This window comes from Cydia splendana, chromosome 5 (genome assembly GCF_910591565.1).
Source record: "Cydia splendana chromosome 5, ilCydSple1.2, whole genome shotgun sequence".
In the NCBI taxonomy this organism is placed as follows: Eukaryota; Metazoa; Arthropoda; class Insecta; order Lepidoptera; family Tortricidae; genus Cydia; species Cydia splendana.
The window spans coordinates 17,897,839-17,910,673 of record NC_085964.1 but is presented as its reverse complement, the minus strand read 5'-3'; the positions used below and the strand labels follow the sequence as shown (position 1 = coordinate 17,910,673).

Here is a 12,835-nt window from a genome sequence, read left to right as displayed (position 1 = left end):
GCCCTCAGGCTGACGCAACCAAAGAGAATATAATCACTACGTTTTAAGAGACGGGACTTCCATACTAGCGATTTGATTAGTCTGTGTGTATGTTTGGTGTTCCAATCATTACCAACCTGTATGACAAAGAACTGTCAAAGAACAATAGTACCAACATAACAGACTTAAATAGTGTAGCATGCCACACGCTTGCGTATTTTATCGATATCGATAAATTGGGGAGGGTTGAAACATGGGCCCCTGTCAACAAATTTCGTACTAGAAATCAGGTTAGAATCGAGTCCACATTTAAGTCGTATAGTGTGGACGTTTAGTGGACTAATACATGGTTGGACTTAAATGTGAACACGATTTTTATTTGTTAAAATAAAAATATGTAAAAAGATTTTTTTAAATAATTTAAAATACATCCCGACGGTCCGACGGTCCACAGGTAACAGAGGAAAATGTGTGTTCACCTGATCAAATGATTTTTTTTCTATATATAAAATTCTTGAATAATAAAATTAAGTCTTCCTTTACAACTTATTTGCGCCACTGCCTGCATCTGAGAACATTTAATAATTAAAACAGAGACACATACTTTTTCTTATATTTTAGGTTAAAATCTTAAATAATAGAGAACGCAAAACTCTGCGCGCGACTACCACTATCTGTCACAATCTGGGGGTCTACCGCGAAACAAGAAAACCGAAATTTCGTTATCCTCTCTATAGCCCCCTCCTCACTCGTGCGCGAATCGCGGCGCGAAGCCGCGAACGCGAGTGTGGCGTCGATTTTCGCAGACAGCGAAATCGACTCCACACTCACGTTCGCGGCTTCGCCCGCGATTCACGCGCATAGTCTGGAGGGGGCTTATCACTCTTACATATTCGAGCGATAAAAAGGCAGATAACAAAATTTCGATTTTCGCGTTTACCAGTACTTAGGACTTTAGGACCTTGTTAACAAACCGCCTTGATGCATCAATGTCATAATAATTTATTGTCTGTGAAAACTTGTCAAAAAACAGTTTAAGGCAGAGTATGTATAAGTTAGTCTATGAATTTACTGGAGTCGGTAGTACTGCACTCTGGCGGCAGAACATTGCAGTTATATCCCCTATTACTAGATTCCAAAAATATATAATATAATTTCCATTCCATTAATGCACAGATGATAAATAATTTTCCACTAAAAATATTCGGAGAAATAATTATAGTCATGTTATAGTCATTTATCTGTCAAGTCAACTGTCAGCCACGTCGCTTTGTTGCTTGTCATGGCGGTTCGTAGGTTTTACTTACGTATTTCTTGCAATTTTTTTTTTAAAAGCCTTCGTTATTTTCCAAAACAGTCAAACGTGATAAGAACATACAGTGAGTCAATAGATTTTGTTTAAATGCCACCGAAAACTAAGTTGTTTCAGTGCGAAATATGTGGCAATTGATACGCTCACGAAAATAGAAAGTTTATGGCGGAATTTCCATTAGATGAAGACCGGTAAGTATTGCTTTAGATACTTTTAGCCTTATTTTGGCGTAGCAGGCTATAAACACATCGAAAATTAGATATTTCATATCCACTTTCATTGTGAACTAGTGATGTACTACAAGTATCGATACGAAGTATCGATATCGACTGCATATTTTTTTATCAATGTAAATAAAATAAAATGAGTGAATTTCCAGGTATACAACATGACGATAATTATTTCTCCGAATATTTTTAGTGGAAAATTATTTATCATCTGTGCATTAATGGAATGGAAATTATATTATATATTTTTGGAATCTAGTAATAGGGGATATAACTGCAATGTTCTGCCGCCAGAGTGCAGTACTACCGACTCCAGTAAATTCATAGACTAACTTATACATACTCTGCCTTAAACTGTTTTTTGACAAGTTTTCACAGACAATAAATTATTATGACATTGATGCATCAAGGCGGTTTGTTAACAAGGTCCTAAAGTCCTAAGTACAGGTAAACGCGAAAATCAAAATTTAGTTATCTGCCTTTTTATCGTTCGAATATGTAAGAGTGATAGAGAGGATAACGAAATTTCGGTTTTCTTGTTTCGCGGTAGACCCCCAGATTGTGACAGATAGTGGTAGTCGCGCGCAGAGTTTTGCGTTCTCTATTATTTAAGATTTTAACCTAAAATATAAGAAAAAGTATGTGTCTCTGTTTTAATTATTAAATGTTCTCAGATGCAGGCAGTGGCGCAAATAAGTTGTAAAGGAAGACTTAATTTTATTATTCAAGAATTTTATATATAGAAAAAAAATCATTTGATCAGGTGAACACACATTTTCCTCTGTTACCTGTGGACCGTCGGACCGTCGGGATGTATTTTAAATTATTTAAAAAAATCTTTTTACATATTTTTATTTTAACAAATAAAAATCGTGTTCACATTTAAGTCCAACCATGTATTAGTCCACTAAACGTCCACGCTATACGACTTAAATGAGGACTCGATTCTAACCTGATTTCTAGTACGAAATTTGTTGACAGGGGCCCATGTTTCAACCCTCCCCAATTTATCGATATCGATAAAATACGCAAGCGTGTGGCATGCTACACTATTTAAGTCTGTTATGTTGGTACTATTGTTCTTTGACAGTTCTTTGTCATACAGGTTGGTAATGATTGGAACACCAAACATACACACAGACTAATCAAATCGCTAGTATGGAAGTCCCGTCTCTTAAAACGTAGTGATTATATTCTCTTTGGTGCAGTCTTTGATCTTTCTGCAGTGAACGAAGTGAGACCGCAAACGAATATTTCGCTTTATCTAATCGATAGATTTACCTAATTTATAGTTTTATTCCAGATAGCACCCGGATCATAGGATCGCTAAGTTTCATTTTAAATGTTAGTAAAATGGCGGAGTTTTTAAAAGGACTTCTGCTCTCCGTTTTATCGGAATACTGTTACAATGAATATTTTAACAACTACAACTTTCTCGATGGTAATTATTCTTTATTGCATGCTTTACTTTAACTTTCTGTTTAGTTATTATACTCTTATGGGTTTAGAGGCCCTTTTATGCATTTATTTAAATTAGCTTAATGATCTCTGAAAAAGCAATACCTAATCGATAAATGTGCTTAGTGGAGGCACTTAAGAGAAATGCTTTACGACAATAAAGTTACTCATTAGTCTGTTGTTTTAATTATTTATTATGCTAAGTACTAATTTCTACGTATAATTATCTTCCAGTTCCCTGTTTTAAGAGTACATTGAGCAAAGGATTAGGTATTGGAATTATAGCGGGTTCCATTCTGGTAAAGGTGCCGCAAATCTTGAAGATTCTTGGAAGTAAAAGTGCAAAGGGCATTAATGTCTATGGAGTGTATTTGGAGCTCTTTGCCATCACTGCTAACTTTGCTTACAGTTATGTTATGAGTTTTCCATTTAGGTAGGTTATTATCTTATCAGTTAATCTGTATGTAAATTGTAAGTGTCGCATCCTGTTGTGAAAAAGGTTGCCAGAGCAATTTAACATGCTGTGTATAAATAAAGATATGTTAATCTGTTAATCATTCATTTAACAAAAGATTGTATTATGTTATGACATTCGTTTGGTTTAAGTAAATCATTTTTATAAAAAGACATGTCAAGATTGTTCACTTCTTTGCTATTGCTAAAAAAACGAGGTATAGTATAAAGGCAGATAGTTCTCAAAACTTTTGATGGGTTACTCTTTAAAAAAAAGTTTCTCTAAGTTGAAATTACTATAATGTATTTTTTTTTTCAGTGCCTGGGGTGAAGGGACATTCTTAGCAATTCAAACTGCAATAATTGCAGCTTTAGTATTGCATTATGGAGGTTCCACAGGAGGGGCTACAATGTTCCTTGCAACATATGCAGGCCTAGTATCAGTACTAGTCAGTGGCTACACTCCAACAGACATGCTGTGGAATATGCAAGCCATTAATGTTCCTATTATTCTTATTGCTAAGGTGAGTTTAATGTCTTTGCAATCCGATAAACTAAAGTAAGGACACTAGGGGTTAAGAATTTCATACACTGACCCGATATTGCTGTGCTGCCCATGATACTGGCAGTCATTGACTCTCTGCAAGGGGGTCAGTAATACAATCATGCGCATGCAATAGAGTTAGGAAAACAGGCGGGTCATTCTTGTTCTATCAATTCTTCATGATTAGTGCCTTTACATAACTACCATTATCTGCTTTAAACAAACTTCTTCTTACACATATCAATGTCTGTTAGTTTAGTTCAAATCATGCAAGCAACAATCAATCAGATTTTTTTAAATGGAAGTTAAGTTTCTATATAAAATCAGGCGTGGCTCACTCCACGATTTCGTCGCTTTGCAACAGGTAGCTAAAAGTACATCCATACCACACCAATTTTGGTGGCTAGCCATAAGCCGCGCGTGGCGCTGTCGCCACCTAGCGGCCATATCTGTCCTGATCGTAACAGACGCGTTTTGTTAGAGACTGAGTCTTCTGTACCTAGTACTATTATTTATTCTGTGATAAATTACAATAACTTGCCAACTATTGGGATAACTTCATCATCAGCCACCTATACCTAACCTTTTATTTCTATTTTCAGTCAATTCAAGTAATCACTAACTACAAAAACGGCAGCACAGGCCAGCTATCAGCTGTTACCGTGTTTCTTCTGTTTGGTGGCTCCGTCGCCAGAATATTCACATCCATTCAAGAGACTGGGGACTCCATAATCATACTAACATACTGTGTGTCTACTGCGGCGAATGCTGCCCTGGTACTCCAACTGCTCTGGTACTGGAATGTTGACAAACCCACTAAGAGCAAGGGAAAGAAGAAGAGAAAGACCACATAAATAAGTTGTTATCTACATAAAATGTTTTATTGCAATGAACAAGTACATGAATAATAATATATTTGTAAGGATGGATATGCTCTATTTATTTTTTCACTATTAGGGCTATTTCCCAATAATGTTCTGATAACTTCAGCAGCAGCTCAACTAGTAACAGATGACTATGAGTAAAAGAATCCTAACTTTGCAAGTAACACACAGTTTGCTAACTTTACACTTTCCAAGTAACCATCATGCTTTCAAGGCTATTTCTTTTCATATAACAGACAATAGGACATTCATGAGCATGACATTCTAATACTTATGAATGTTATCCTTTTAAATTTGTCTGGGATGTAAATCTTAATTGAAGAAATTAAATGCAACATAATGTTACTGACTCATAATTTATTTTTTCAAGAATAACCTAATCTAAATATGTGACGTCCCACGGTCAAAGGTACCTTATGGCGGGTATGGAGTTATGCATACCCCAGTAATCTACAATAAATAAGCTATCGATAACACAAAAGATCAACCTTCTAGGTTGCGTAGTTACAGAGATATGATTTTTTGAAAATAATGTTGTGAAATGAGCAACTTTACGATAGAGAAGTTTTAAGTTTAGCCGCCTAAAAAACTATGTTCCTGAAGTAAGTTACATAGTTGACTACAAATAATAATACCTTATATATCTGAGATTAAAAAAATATTGCGACTTGTTCTGTAATGCAAATAGAAACTTTTGATATCGACTGATTTATGTGTATACTAACCAATCTCTTGAAAATAAAGTTTTATTTAATTTTCACGATTGATTGCAATGAGCTCTCAAGATTTAAATTTTATCTATTAGAAAACGACACTGACAGACAGTTTAAGCAAAAAACAATACCGATTTAGAGGTGAAAATGTATTTTCTGACTTTTTCATATAAAATCACAAAATTGAATATTTTTACTTTTAATGTGACACACAATCAATTTTTCTGAGCACATATGAAAGAAATTCTGTCATTCAAATGAAATAAATCCTAAAACCGCAACTAAATACTATATTAAACCCCTTATGCCACTTTAAACTTACATAACAATAACAGTATTTGCTCCATACATTTACGAAAAGGTACCTTATGGAAATAAATCTAATAATACATCACTACAAAATATCAATCATATTACAGTTTATCTTTTATGAATAGAAAATATTAATTTACATTAAACTGCCCCAAATTTAATTAGTTCTTCGTCATAATAATCTTAAAAAAGACCAATAATTTGTATGTAATGAAAAGGTACCTTGTGATTAAGTTACATGATGAGGCATGATGATGATGGAACAGTTAGGATAAACTAATAATATTTTGGGGTTAAGATGGTATAAATCGTCTATTTCCTATCAATAATATATTTCGGTTGCTATTGAAGATAAGCGGCATTGAGGTTCAATGACCTCAGATATTCCATAAGGTAATGCGTCGGATATTGGCATTTTTCAGCACCAACCAATGGCTGATTTACTGCATGCGACCAAACCAAATGAAGATTATTCTAGTTAAGAAAGACTTGACGAGAGTAACTTTGGTATAACAGCAGGCTACTTGGATTTGTAATGTCGGTCTATGTACGGTTGTAATATTTGCGAGGCGCCCCAACCAGAACTGAAATTATCAAATTAGTTTTGCAGAATGCTAATACAGTTCTCTACCAAACTTCTTTTCCCGTATTGACTAGTTTTTTTGGGAATTTTCAATCTTTTTTCCATAAGGTACCTTTTCTACTAAACTCTGAGACGACATTACTAGGCTTATAACTAACTTATAACAAAAATAAAAACAGGTAAACAAACGTTACGCATTAAGGTTTCAGATCACACAATAAAAAAAAATTGAGCATTTTTTCACCTCTTTACAAAACATTTCATATCTCCGAAACTAGAAACCCTCATAAGGTACCTTTTCCCGTGGAACGTCACATATAATTAGGTACATTAATTTAAATCTATATCAAGTAACTCTAGCTTTACAGGTATTATTACGTGTTCAACATCTGATGGTGTACTGCCAACTTGCACATGCTGTGCCTTTCCTATTATGAGTTCCCAGCGACCTTTGTCACATTTTTTGAACTTGCACCCCAGTTCCTCTTTCAAAACTCTACGCAATGTGTTGATTTTTCCTGGAAAATTGTACTCATTCTTGGCAGCAAATAAGATTTTTTTTAATGTTAACACTTCTTTACTCTCGGTTTGAAATCTGTGTATGATTTTTCTTATGCCTTCTATCATAGTATCATCTATATCTAATCTCTTTTTGGGCATTTTTCTTTTTCGAGTTATTGTTGTGAAATCAATTGTGTCCGTGTTTGAAGATCCATCAACTAATGGAGCTGCTTTGATTCTGATTGCTTCTTGTTTTATTCTTCTTATTGTGCGCTTCGGCACGCCTGTAGCTATAGCGGTGCGTTCAAAGGCTCGATCTAATGGTAATAAAATATTTTTGTTTCTTTTCTCCATTTCAAAGTAGGTCAAAACTTTGTATAACACATTACGCACCTCGTTACTTATTGCCTTTCCCTTTCCCATGGCTATAAACGACTTAAGTACTTATTTAGCAATTGCACTGAATCAAAAACTAATAGTTCAGGTCAAGAATCGAAATATGAGAATAATAAACAAACTAATAAATTATTATTAACGTATTTCTTCAATTATTTTTTAAACTCTATCCATCCAAGCCGAAGTATACTCTTGAGTTTTGTCCATGTTCTGTTCTGTCTGACAGAGGTGTCGACTGTCGGTCTGACTCTGACAGTAGTGACTAGTGACCATAGAAGGTAGGATCCTACAGAAATGGTATTTATACGCGTGTCTCCGTGAGGGAGACAAAACATACGCAATGCGACACTATAGCTGGTCAAGCAAATCTTGTCAGTAAAAAAAGGCGCGAAATTCAAATTTTCTATGGGACGATATCCCTTCGCACCTACATTTTTCAAATTTGCCGCCTTTTTCTACTGACAAGATCTGCTTGACCAAGTATATGATTGGTCGAATTTATTTGTTGCCCACCGTAATCCATACTAAAGGCGTGTCCAGACGAGTCAATTATTCGCCAACCTGATTAAATTGTCCGATCGAATCAGGCCGTGCGGACGCAAGCGCCATTTTGGCTCGCCGAATTCAATCGCCGATTATGACCGATATTATCGATAAAATGGAGTGTGGACGCAAGAATACCAATTTGTGACGCTAGTATTTTCGTTTTGGGGCATTTTTTCAATTTAGAGGGCTCTAATATCACCATAAATCTAAAATTGGTGATTAAATTGGAAATTGACGCCAATTTCATTTCTGATCAAATCATCGATTTGATCACCTCGTCTGGAATTCACTTAAATTTACGGTGGGGAACAAATAAAATGTGAGACTGTGACAAGGACAAACAATAATAGCTCTTTCGCTGCTACTCCTACTGAAAGATACATAAGACTATCCTGAGGGCCTACCGAGAACTACGTTCGACGTGTTGCCTCCCTGTCACACTTATGTACGAATTTACAAGTGCGACAGAGCAACACGTCGAACGTGGTTCGCGGTAGGCCCTCTGTTCGGTCACTTCCCCCCCACCTTTCATGCCAGATCCAGTTATACACTACATTCATGCTAGTGACCCAAAAAGCAGTGTTGCCAGGTTTTAATGTGTAAAGGTCATTGATTTAATATATAGAGATCCCGTCTCAGCGAGTGTCACTGTTGCCACTTTTGTTTAGTGTACGATTAACAATGAGGCCCACCTTGCTGTAGCCATGTCGATAAAGTCATATCGATGAACTATCGACATTTCTTGCAATTTTAATTTTACTTCAAAGGTTTAACGATACCTAAAATGAACAAAAACGCTTTTATTCTTTATTGTGGTTATCAGATCACAATTTTATAGTCACGCCCCAGCAGAGAACCAAGGGAAAGTTCAGATATTTAATTAAAATACATAAATACCTACTAAAATAGGTGTTTCGCAATAATTGAATTATTATATTATATTATAATATATTCATTATCCATTAGCATTTCAATTATGTTTATGTTTAACGAAGATATTGAAGCTTCAATTAATCGCTATTGCGTTCCGCTGTGTAGCGTTTATCGATATATAACATGATTAAAATCGACTTTTCACATCCCTAAAAGAGCACACATATACGCTTTTACGCACCCATACACAGCCTGGGCGCATCAAAAAAGGCAACACTTGATATGAAGTCCATTTTTAAAAGAGCGAGGAGAGAGAAATTATACTAGTGGCTGCGCCGTGAAAGAGAACAGAAAACGTTGGGCCATTGGTAAAGGTAAATGTCGATGTGTAATTTAACAAAAAACTGGCCGTCTTCTTTAGCCCCCTCCACACTCGTGCGCGAATCGCGGCGCGAAGCCGCGAACGCGAGTGTGGTGTCGATTTTCGCAGATAGCGAAATGCGATTCACGCGCATAGTCTGGAGGGGGCTTTTGATGCCTAAGAGCCATAGACGGTAGGATTCTCTCAAGGCCCCAACGTTTTCTGTTCTCTTTGACGGCGCAGCAACTAGTATCATTTCTCTCTCCTCGCTCTTTTAGAAATGCCATTTGTCAAAAAAGGACAACCACACTGTTGACAAGATGAACTTCAAATCCAAGTGTTGCCTTTTTTGGTGCATCCAGGCTGTGTATGTGTGCGTAAAAACGTGTATGTGTGCTCTTTTAGGGATGTGAAAAGTCGATTTTAATGATGTTATAAATCGATAAACGCTACACACCGGAACGAAATAGCTATTCATTGAAGCTTCAATAATCTTCGTTAAACATAAACATAATTGAAATGCTAATGAATAATAAATATATTAGAATATAATAAAATAATTCAATTATTGCGGAACACATATTTTAGTAGGTATTTATGTATTTTAATTAAATATCTGAACTTTCCCTTGGTTCCCTGCTGGGGCGTGACGATAAAATTGTGATCTGATAACCACAATAAAGAATAAAAGCGTTTTTGTTCATTTTAGGTATCGTTAAACCTTTCAAGTAAAATTAAAATTGCAAGATATGTCGATAGTTTATCGATATGACTTTATCGACATGGCTACAGCGAGGTGGTGTTAAGCCCCCTCCAGACTATGTGCGTGAATCGCGCCGCGACGTCGCGGAGCGAACATATCGCGAAGTTGACGTATGACTCCACACTCGCACACTTCACGGCGATTTCGCAGTTTGGTTTGCGGCAAGATGGCGGAATAGCATCAGCTGATCGAGTTTAACTGTTAGTTATCTATGGCATCATACGTGATTTAGCTGTTTTTCCATTTTGTTTTCTTGTGAAACCGTAAAATATAGCAGCTTAATATAATATAATCATAATACTCGTATAATTATCTTGCCACAGAAGAGCCAAAATAGTGTGTAATGTGGAGTCTTGCAAGTTCGCGCTCCGCGTCTCCTTTGACGCGGGCCGAAATACCGACAAAAAACGGAGAACAAGGCGCGAAGGCGTGAACAATCTGCGAAATCGACGCAACACTCGCGTTCGCGGCTTCGCCCGCGATTCACGGACATAGTCTGGAGGGGGCTTTACATTGTTAATCGTACACTAAACAAAAGTGGCAACAGTGATCGCTGAGGCGTCATCTAAGTATATCATATATCTATGGATTCTCTAGACGTGGTATACCGCGTGCGCCCGTAAGCCCCCATTCGCACGACAGCTTTTTCAACGCGCGTTAAAAAAGCGCTTGAATCTGTCCGCACTCTAATTTCGACTTAACGTCCAAGGCTTAAAGTCGAAAATCCAACAACGCTTGATAAAAAGCGCCACCGCTGTCGTGTGAATAAATACACACGTATCCATTTGTGTCATTCAAACGCTTTTTTAACGCGCGTTGAAAAAGCTGTCGTGCGAATGGGGGCTAAGGCTTCATATTAACGAACGCTTTTTCAACGCGCGTTAGAAAAGCGCTTGAATCTGTCCGCACGCTAAATTCGATTTAACGGCCAGCGCTTAAAAAGTCGAAAATTCAACAACGCTTGATAAAAAGCGCCACCGCTGTCGTGTGAATAAATACACATGTATCCATTTGTGTCATTCAAACGCTTTTTTAACGCGCGTTGTAAAAGCGCCCGTGGATATGGGGGGTTGGGATAGACATAGATGACGTCATAAACGCGGGGATACCATATTGGTAAAAATTACCCCAATATTTGATATCACGTTGGTGCGATTACCGTGGAGGCAATTAGAGTCAGACCGTGAAAAGTCTGCAGCGATTTTGATAGCCCACGCAGTGCAAGTGTCATTTTAAACGTCAAAGTTCTATGAAATTATGACGTATAAATAACACTTACACTGCGTGGGCTATCAAATCTTCTGCAGACTTTTCTGGGTGTGACTCTAACTAGTTTGACCGTATTAAAATTGTTGAATAAAATGTCAATGGGCCGTTCTTTTTAGGCGTATGAACAATGAAATATCTATAATTCGCGCAGGTGGTACAAAACTAACCATTTTTAGTAATAAAAAAAACGTAGAATAAAATGTGTTCTGAGTTTTAATATCAATAAATAACAATCAACAAATGATACTTATAGATGGTCAAGCAAATCTTGTCAGTAGAAAAAGGCGCGAAATTCAAATTTTCTATGACACGATATCCCTTCGCGCCTACATTTTTCAAATTTGCCGCCTTTTTCTACTGACAAGATCTGCTTGACCAACTATAAAAACACACACTACACTTCACTTCACTAAAAAGTAGTACCCGACCGAAGTTTCAGTTCCGGTTCCGGTGCAAAAAAAAAAACTAGTTTCTCCTTCCGGTAGCTGATATCCATTTATTACGCGTGGCTGTATGTCGTCGTAATCTGGAGATAATAAACGAAATATTCATTTTGTAATGTGTTACTCTTATTGCAAAATAAGAATTAGTGCCTGCGCCATATCTTTGAATAAGATTCTCTGAGTCGTGGCAAAACCCCCGAAAACGCTAGAAAGATGGCGATAACCGTAATGCTTTAATTTAATTTACATGTTAATAATTTAAACACAGTTCAAGTTTTTTGTTCATATATTTCCAGTTGTACAGCAGTTATTTAAATAAATATAATTTACAGTTAATATGTAAAATGTTATTAAAATACAGAATACCCCAATTTTGGGGTAATTATATGCATCACGGGCTGGTATCCCTCGAATAATAGCAATGCGACTAAATTGAATACACGTTATTAAAAGGGTGACTGCTTACTGTCAATATGCGTACACAATTTGGTCGGGTAATTTATCAGGAAATACTTTCGAGGTTATGATCTTTTACCTGAGATATTTTTACTATAAATGCTTTTTCTAATCAGATTTTGATTGATATAGATTGTAGGATGTTGTTACTAAGCATGATAATGTGACCAAAGTGTAAAATACTGTACTTACCCGTGAAAAGTTGTACGTTGTCCTGTTTTTGCCGACAGTCACTCGTACAACACATAATTGAGGAATTAAACATACTTTTTGAATTCTTAAGTTCAAATACATTCACACAAAACACGGATTTCAATATTTTTCCTTTTAATCTTTGCACTATTCACATGGTTCACAAGAAGTTGACGTATGCGCACTTGTTTGTATCCCACTTAATCCCACCCTTTTAAAAGGTGGGGAACAAAAAAAAAGTGACTGTGACAAGGACAAACAGTAATAGCACTTTCTCTGCTACTCATACTGAAAGATACATAAGACTATCCCGTTCTGTCACTTATCCCCACCACTCATGCCTAATCCAGTTATAAAATACTAGATTCATGCTAAGAGCAGTGTTGGGAAAAAAGTAATTAAATTACTAATTAACAATTGCAATTAGTAATTGAAATTATGTAAAAAATAATTGCGCCTTCAATTTACAATTATTGCAATTAATATTTATAAGGATTCAGTTTATGTTGGCCTACAAAAGTCAGTAATAAAACAACTTGAGTGTTCATTCTTTATTAATATTTTTAGTAC

The 12,835-nt window shown here is 36.2% G+C and overlaps 1 protein-coding gene across 1 annotated transcript; it reads left to right on the top strand.

Annotated features, from left to right (window-relative positions):
• Positions 1-2,737: 2,737 nt before the first annotated feature.
• LOC134790856 (mannose-P-dolichol utilization defect 1 protein homolog) lies at positions 2,738-4,902 on the top strand. The gene is made up of 4 exons (XM_063761837.1): positions 2,738-2,959; positions 3,211-3,409; positions 3,749-3,953; positions 4,576-4,902. Exons 1-4 carry the CDS (start codon positions 2,872-2,874, stop codon positions 4,825-4,827), a joined length of 744 nt encoding a protein of 247 aa, XP_063617907.1. The 5' UTR covers positions 2,738-2,871; the 3' UTR covers positions 4,828-4,902.
• Positions 4,903-12,835: the final 7,933 nt, after the last annotated feature.